Genomic DNA, 7,130 nt, shown 5'->3' with positions numbered 1-7,130 from the left:
AAAGAAAGAAAGGAAAAAGAAAAGAGAAAGAAAGAAAAGAGAAAGAAAGGAGGGAAGGAGGGAGGGAGGAAGGAAGGAAGGAAAAGCAAGCAAGCAGATTTAGAGCAGGCAGAAAAGAAAAACAGAAAAAAGACGACTTAGGAATTCTATAGTTTACAGGTCAACTTCAGGGCTCTTTTTCCTTAACGTAAATGTGCACAAAGACCATGTTATTTCAATTTTACATAAACTTTGGCAAGTAGAGATGCCATAAAAGCTACGGAGTGCTCAAAAGGGGGTCACTTGCTTTGTTTTCTCCTATTCTGAAACCCCTTTTGCAAAATTATGACTGAGACAGTGAAAGAGATCTGACTTAACTGTCTTGCTTCTAACCTCCTAGCTGTCCTTGTTCATTCCTAGGCGTAAGTTGAACTAACTATGGGAGAAACTTAGTTTATAGTTTAAACAAAGACAGTAACAGCCCTTTCCCAAAGCAGACTTCATTCTTGCCTGGGGACTCGATTGCCTTGGTAGGACTAACATTAGCCACAAGATTAGAAATTATGACTTAGGAGTCATGCAGCTGGAACCTACAAGATTCTGATCCTCCCTAAACCACTCCTAAGATCAGGGCTTGAGATATTTTGCAGACCCTGCACTTGATGGATCAGCTGGCCCCACCCAGATCAATAAACTGGCTCATCTGATCTTGTGGCCCCCACCCAGGAACTGACTGAGTGCATGAAGGTAGCTGTGAGTCCCTATGATTTCATATCGGACCAATCAGCACCCCTGGCTCACTGGCTTCCCCCACCCACCAAGTTATCTTTAAAAACTCTGCTCCCTGCTGGGCGCCGTGGCTCACGCCTGTAATCCCAGCACTTTGGGAGGCTGAGGCAGGTGGATCACTTGAGGTCTGGAGTTCGAGACCAGCCTGACCAACGTAGTGAAACCTTGTCTCTACTGAAAATACAAAATTAGCTGGGCATGGTGGCACGTGCCTGTAATCCCAGCTACTCGAGAGGCTGAGGCAGGAGAATCACTTGAACCCAGGAGGCAGAGGTTGCAGTGAGCCGAGATCACGCGATTGTACTCCAACCTGGGCAACAAGAGTGAAGCTCTGTCTCAACAGCAACGACAATAATTCTGTAAAACTCCAGTCTCCCGCACCTGCACAGCTGGCTCTGCATGAAATACTCTTTCTCCACTGCAATTCCCCTGTCTTGATGAATCAGCTCTGTCTAGGTAGTGGGTAAGGTGAACCCCGTGAGCAGTTACATCCTGAGGGCTGTGTCACAGGCCACGGTTGCTCATATTTGGCTCAGAAGAAATCTATTCAAATATTGTACAGAGTTTGACTCTTTTCATCGACAGGTACTTAATTTTTGCTTTCCTTTTAGAAGCACATACAATGTCAAAGTTCTCTTTGCTATACTTCATTTGTGATGGAAAAAACTCCAGTCCTTTTCCTCTGTGAGCTTGGCTGAGACCAACTAGGGACAGGGCTGCTGGTTTTCACGGCTCCCTGCATGGACAGAAATCTCTCCTCCGGTGCCTCCGCCAGTCTCCATCTTGACTTGTGAGGAGGGAGTAGTGATTCCCTTCCCTGTGGCTCACCTCACAGAGGTCCCGGGGGTGGAGAGCAGGTAAACAGAAGGAAGGATCAGAGTGAGCTCATAGGAAAAAGTGGTTTCAAACATTGAGTTTTGTAAAAGAGAGAGGGGATAGTGTTGTTTCATCAGTGGTATTTCTGCATCGCTGGAACCAAATGGGTTTTTCTTTTGAGAGTCTCTTGGCTGTTCCTCCAGCTATTCCTCTACATTCCACACCCCAGGGATGTAAAGGTGAGAGGAAGTGGGTCATATTATATGGCTGGGCACCCACCATGTGCCAGGCACTTCCGAAGGCGTTCCACATGCATTGTCTTAATCATGGCCTCAGGAAGTAGGAGGCATTATCTCCCTAAGGTAAATAAGGAAAGTGAGCTTCAGGGAGCTTCACTTTCAATAATGTGTCTGAGGCCATGTAGCTCTAGTAAATGCTGAGTTTTGAAGCCAGCTTGGTCTGGATCAAAGCTGTGCTTGAGGCTGGGTACAGTGGCTCACACCTGTAATCCCAACACTTTAGGAGGCCGAGGTGGGAGGATTGCTTGAGCCCAGGAGTTTGAGACCTGGGCAGCTGAGGGGGAGGATTGCTTGATCTCAGGAGGTGGAGGCTGCCGTGAGCCAAGATGGCACACTGCACTTTGGCCTAGGTGACAGAGTGAGACCTTGTCTCAAAAAATTAAATTAAATTAAATTAAAAGCTGTGCTTGAGGCCTGGGCCTCTCAGTGGAGCTGTCTTCTACCTCCTGGGATGGAGAGGGGAAGGGCACGGGCCTCTGGCTGCCATGACTAGTCCTTCAGGAAAAGCTGCTCTGTTCCCATGCCTAAGCAAACTCAGGCAGCTGTGCCCTTCCCAGCTTCCTGAGGCCCCTGCTCCATCTGAGGCTGACAAGACCTCTTCATTCTCAGCCAGGACTAGCGACTGCTCATGCGCACACGTGGCCTTGGGTAGGGGGCAGCGTGAGTGGAAACCTTAACGAAAGGTGTATCTGATGCTGGAATTGCAGATAGTAAGTGAGGTAGAAATAAAAGGGGAGAGAGGCATTTAGGAAGGGCCTCCTAAGGGCCCTTGAGTCAAGCCTGCAGGCAGCCCCCTGGTGTGAGGGCAGGGGGTGGGTGCCAGAGTAAAAGCACACACACCCTGGCCTGCTGGGGGTTGCAGAACTGTCAGCCCCAGGGATCTGGGCCTGGCCTGGAATCCCCCGAGGAGACTGAAGGAAGGTTGAGGGGTAGGAGGCTGGGATCCTCATACCTGGAGTCTGACACTGCTAGACACCCGGGCTTGGGTGGGCCAAAGGCAAGACCTGACTATGGTGAGACAGAGAGGCCCCGAGTACACAGAATGTAAGCAGGCACTCACACTATAGGTGCCTCTCTTGCCTCAGACTCATCCAGGCACTGCCCAGGAGCTCAGGACACAAGGGCAGCTGCCCTTACCCACTGCTTATGTGGCATATGGGAATATACAATATAAATATATTCTTATAATTGTATATAATCATGTTTATATATGTAACACATATAAATGTGTATTAATTCAACACTCTCAACTCTTTAAATTATCCTTAGTTGACAGATAAGATGAAAGGCAGAATAGTTGGAACAGATAGTAAGTTTGCCTCACTAATAACTTGTACACAGTCCACACTCTTAACCATGATGCAACACAATTATCACCAACACACACACACACACACACACACGCAAAAGGCCACCAGGTACTCACCCAGCTTCCTTATCAGGACCCGCCTCCCAGCAGATTGGCCACAGCTGCACCTCTGCCCACGGCCAGCCCTGTGGGATGTAGGTGGGTCACGTGAGGTCAAGGCCCCTTTTATAGCCCCATCACCACAGCTGGCTCTGTCTCCTGCCACCCACACCAGCTGTCCCACTCGCCATGGAGAAGATCCTGATCCTCCTGCTTGTCGCCCTCTCTGTGGCCTATGCAGCTCCTGGCCCACGGGGGATCATTATCAACCTGGTAAGAGGGTCTTCAGGGAAGGGGCCTCCTGAGTCCCCAGGTGAAGACGTCCTAAGCTTGGACCTTGACCTCTGATGTCCCCACCTGGACTGGCAGGGGCTGGGAGGAGTGGCATCTTGCATCCATCTGTTTACTTCCATGGCCTGTTGTATGCCTCTTCCCAGGGGCCACAGGAAAGGCTGATCAGCCCCTCTCCAGCTCCAACTGGAGCATGCTCAGAGCAGCAGCTCAACCTGGCTATGAGGGACCTTTTTTCTTTCTTTCTTTCTTTCTTTCTTTCTTTCTTTTTTTAAGATGGAGTCTCACTTTATCACCAGGCTGGAGTGCAGTGGCGCAATCTCAGCTCACTGCAACCTCCGCTTCCTGGGTTCAAACGATTCTCCTGCCTCAGCCTCCTGAGTAGCTGGGATTACAGGCGCCCGCCATCACGCTCGGCTATTTTTTGTATTTTTAGTAGAGACGGGGTTTCACCATGTTGCCCAGGCTGGTCTCGAACTCCTGACCTCATGATCCACCCACCTCAGCCTCCCAAAGTGCTGGAATTACAGGTGTGAGCCACCTCGCCTGGCCCTATGAGGGAGCTTCACAAAAATCCAGAGCCCTGGGCTTCCATCCTGAGAAAATGCTTTGTGCCAATCATTCCAGCTTCTAACTTATGGTGGCATCTTACTGTGTGTCCAACACAGTTCGAGATGCCGCGGAGATGTTTGCTCATTCTGTCCTCATAATAACCACTGAGGGAGGTGCTTTCATAGTCAGCCCTATCTTCAGACAGAGGGAGGGTGAGCAACCTGCCTGAGGTCACATAGCTGGAAAGTGGTTAAGCTGGGGCCCTACGACTGGCCCACACCACCTCTCCACCATGGGTCTTGGCTGGGAAAGCCCTTCCAGAACGTCCATAAGGTTGAAAGATTCTGAACTCTCTTAACTTGGGGCCATGGCTGGACTTGGAGGTCCAGGACCCTGGAGATGATAGATCAGATCTGTTGCGGGAGGAAGGAGTCTTGCAGGGAGAGGCAATCTTCACTGCCTCCTTAAAGGTGTGTGGGACCCAGAGAGATTTGGAGAGCCTGTCTAGGGGCCTCATGTGCACATTCCAGATGAGAACACTGAGGCTTGAGAGGCAGTGACTTGCCCAGAGTCACGCAGGGAGTTGGTAGTACAGCGGGTACTAGAATCCGGGGGTCCTGACCCTCTGTGCAGGCTGCTTCTCTGTTACCGCATGCCCACTTCTCATGTGGGTGGGGGGGGGGCACAGAGGCCACCAGACCCACGGGTTGGACTCCTTCACATACATCCCCAACAGGGGAGACACTGTTAGCAGTAGTGCGTGGTGGGTGCGGGTCTGAATGGAGAAGGGACCTGAGGGAGCGGGGCCTGGGCTGACTGGCTGCCCCTTGCAGGAGAACGGTGAGCTCTGCATGAATAGTGCCCAGTGTAAGAGCCAATGCTGCCAACACACGGGTGCGTTGGACCTGGCCCGCTGCATACCCTTGGCCAGAGAGAACAGCGAGTGTTCTGTCAAGGTGGGTGCCTGAGGACGTGGCATGGGTCCGGGAGAATGGGGAGGAGGGCCCTGAACACTTGTGAGTGGGATCAGGGAGGAGGGTCAGCCTGGACACTGAATGTTGAGGAGACGAGAGGGAGGTCAACAGGTGTCAAAGCACTTTCCCATCCCATCATCTCTCTTGACCCGAGTGACCAGTGAGATGGATGGGGGTGAGGATTTGTTATCCCCATTTCATGACTGGGTAAGTAGAGGCTCCCCAGAGAGATCAAGCCAGTAAGAGCAAATGAGCCAGAGCAGAGGTCAGAACTGGGGTCTCTAGGGCCCACAGCACCCCTGGGGAGGTAGGTGGGAGAGGCACTCCCTGAAAACACAGGCTGGCCTACTGGTTCTATAGGTCAGGCAGGGGACAATTGATGTCCAAAGTATCCCCCCATAGCCTTGACTTCATTGGCTGTGTCTCTGCAGACGCTCTACGGGATTTACTACAAGTGTCCCTGTGAGCGTGGCCTGACCTGTGAGGGAGACAAGACCATTGTGGGCGCTATCACCAACACCAACTTCGGCGTCTGCCACGACATTGGGACACTGGATGCTTCAAGTAGTGAGACCGCCCACCCACTCCCATACCTAGCCCAAAATGCTGCAGGCCACTAGGCTCAGGGGCACCTCTCCCCCTGCTCCAGGGCATCTCCCGGGCTGGCCACCTCCTTGACCAGCACCTCTGTTTTCTGATTGGACTCTTCACAATTAAAGGCCTCCTGCAAAAATTTCCCAGTCTCCTGCATATTCTCTCTGAGTCAGCATCTTCTCTGCAGTTGCATCAGGCCTTTGGCCCACCAGGGCAGGCTTCAGGCAGGTCAGAAGAACCAGGGATGGGTCTGGGGCTGGAGAGGATGTGGCCAAACAGATTGGATACTGGAGACAAAGCTGTGAAGGAGGCCCAGCCAGCCTGGGAGGCCCTCCATTTCTGGGGAGCAGTCACACCTACCTGGGATGCCCTCCTTGTCCCGCTGGTTCTCAGAGACAAGCGGGCACATGTGCACACACAGACACACACACCCTTGCGGGTAAGGAGTTTTAATGGCCCATGTTAGTCACCCTGCATCAGAGGCATCAGTGTCCTGGGCTCTCACCTCTTTTCTGGACACAATTCTCAAATGTGACAGCTAGCTGACACAACTCATGTGTTAAGGGGTCAGACCACTCTCAATTGCTATGAGCTTACTCTCTGCCAGCAAATGCTCACAAGGAACCCAGGAGGGAGAATTTCTCATCTCCACTTTATAGATAGAGACCAAGTTTCAGAGAGGAGCTTGCCCAATTTCACATAATCAGGAAATGTTGGCACTCTACCATCTAACTCCACTGCCCTGCTTCTACGATTCCTTTTTTTTTTTTTTGAAACAGAGTTGCCCAGGCTGGAGTGCGGTGGCTTGATCTCTCGGCTCACTGCAACCTCTGCCTCCCAGGTTCAAGCAATTCTCCTGCCTCAGCCTCCCCTAGTAGCTGGGATTACAGGCGCCCACCACCATGTCTGGCTAATTTTTGTGTTTTTAGTGGAGATGGGGTTTCATCATGTTGGCCAGGCTGGTCTCAAACTCCTGACTGCAGGTGATCCACTGCCTCAGCCTCCTAAAGTGCTGGGATTACAGGCGTGAGCCACCGTGCCTGGCCTTATGATTCCTTTTTCTTTCCCAATTATTCACACTAAGAAAAATGGGTGGAAATTGTAGGGAATTTAATTTTGCCTTAATATAAAGATTGTATATGCCCAGGAGCCATCAAACATGAGTTACCTTAGGCAGTACTGAGGTTCCCATCCTCCAGGTATGCAAGCAGAAGCTCACCGACCCCTCGGTGGAGATGCCCAGAGAGTGAGGGACAGTGAACTGAATGAAACTTCTATGTTGCCGGGGGCGATGGCTCACACCTGTGATCCCAGCACTTTGGGAGGCCGAGGTGGGCGGATCACCTGAGGTCAGGAGTTTGAGACCAGCCTGACCAGCATGGAGAAATCCCATCTTTACTAAAAATACAAAACTAGCCGGGCATGGTG

General features: G+C 51.5%; 1 protein-coding gene across 2 annotated transcripts; it reads left to right on the top strand.

The window, feature by feature from the left end:
* The first annotated feature begins 3,421 nt into the window (after window positions 1-3,421).
* CLPS (colipase, pancreatic) lies at window positions 3,422-5,844 on the top strand. 2 transcript variants are annotated; one of them, XM_011986575.1, is made up of 3 exons: window positions 3,422-4,225; window positions 4,257-5,090; window positions 5,540-5,844. In XM_011986575.1, exons 2-3 carry the CDS (start codon window positions 4,914-4,916, stop codon window positions 5,726-5,728), a joined length of 366 nt encoding a protein of 121 aa, XP_011841965.1. In that variant the 5' UTR covers window positions 3,422-4,225; window positions 4,257-4,913; the 3' UTR covers window positions 5,729-5,844. The 2 variants fall into 2 exon arrangements, with proteins under 2 accessions (XP_011841965.1, XP_011841964.1); XM_011986574.1 differs by having other exon boundaries at window positions 3,431-3,564; window positions 4,968-5,090.
* The last annotated feature ends 1,286 nt before the right edge of the window (window positions 5,845-7,130 follow it).

Source organism: Mandrillus leucophaeus, unplaced genomic scaffold (assembly GCF_000951045.1).
Source record: "Mandrillus leucophaeus isolate KB7577 unplaced genomic scaffold, Mleu.le_1.0 Scaffold3, whole genome shotgun sequence".
Lineage (NCBI taxonomy): Eukaryota > Metazoa > Chordata > Mammalia > Primates > Cercopithecidae > Mandrillus > Mandrillus leucophaeus.
Note: the sequence above shows the minus strand (reverse complement) of the source record. Positions and strands in the feature narration are given on the sequence as shown.

What these genes read in the sequence shown, in the direction of transcription:
- CLPS (XM_011986574.1), top strand. Translation starts at nt 3,481, where the DNA reads ATGGAGAAGATCCTGATCCTCCTGCTTGTCGCCCTCTCTGTGGCCTAT. An exon ending in GGGGGATCATTATCAACCTG is followed by an intron (nt 3,565 to 4,967) that starts GTAAGAGGGTCT and finishes TGCCCCTTGCAG; the next exon opens with GAGAACGGTGAGCTCTGCAT. An exon ending in ACAGCGAGTGTTCTGTCAAG is followed by an intron (nt 5,091 to 5,539) that starts GTGGGTGCCTGA and finishes GTGTCTCTGCAG; the next exon opens with ACGCTCTACGGGATTTACTA.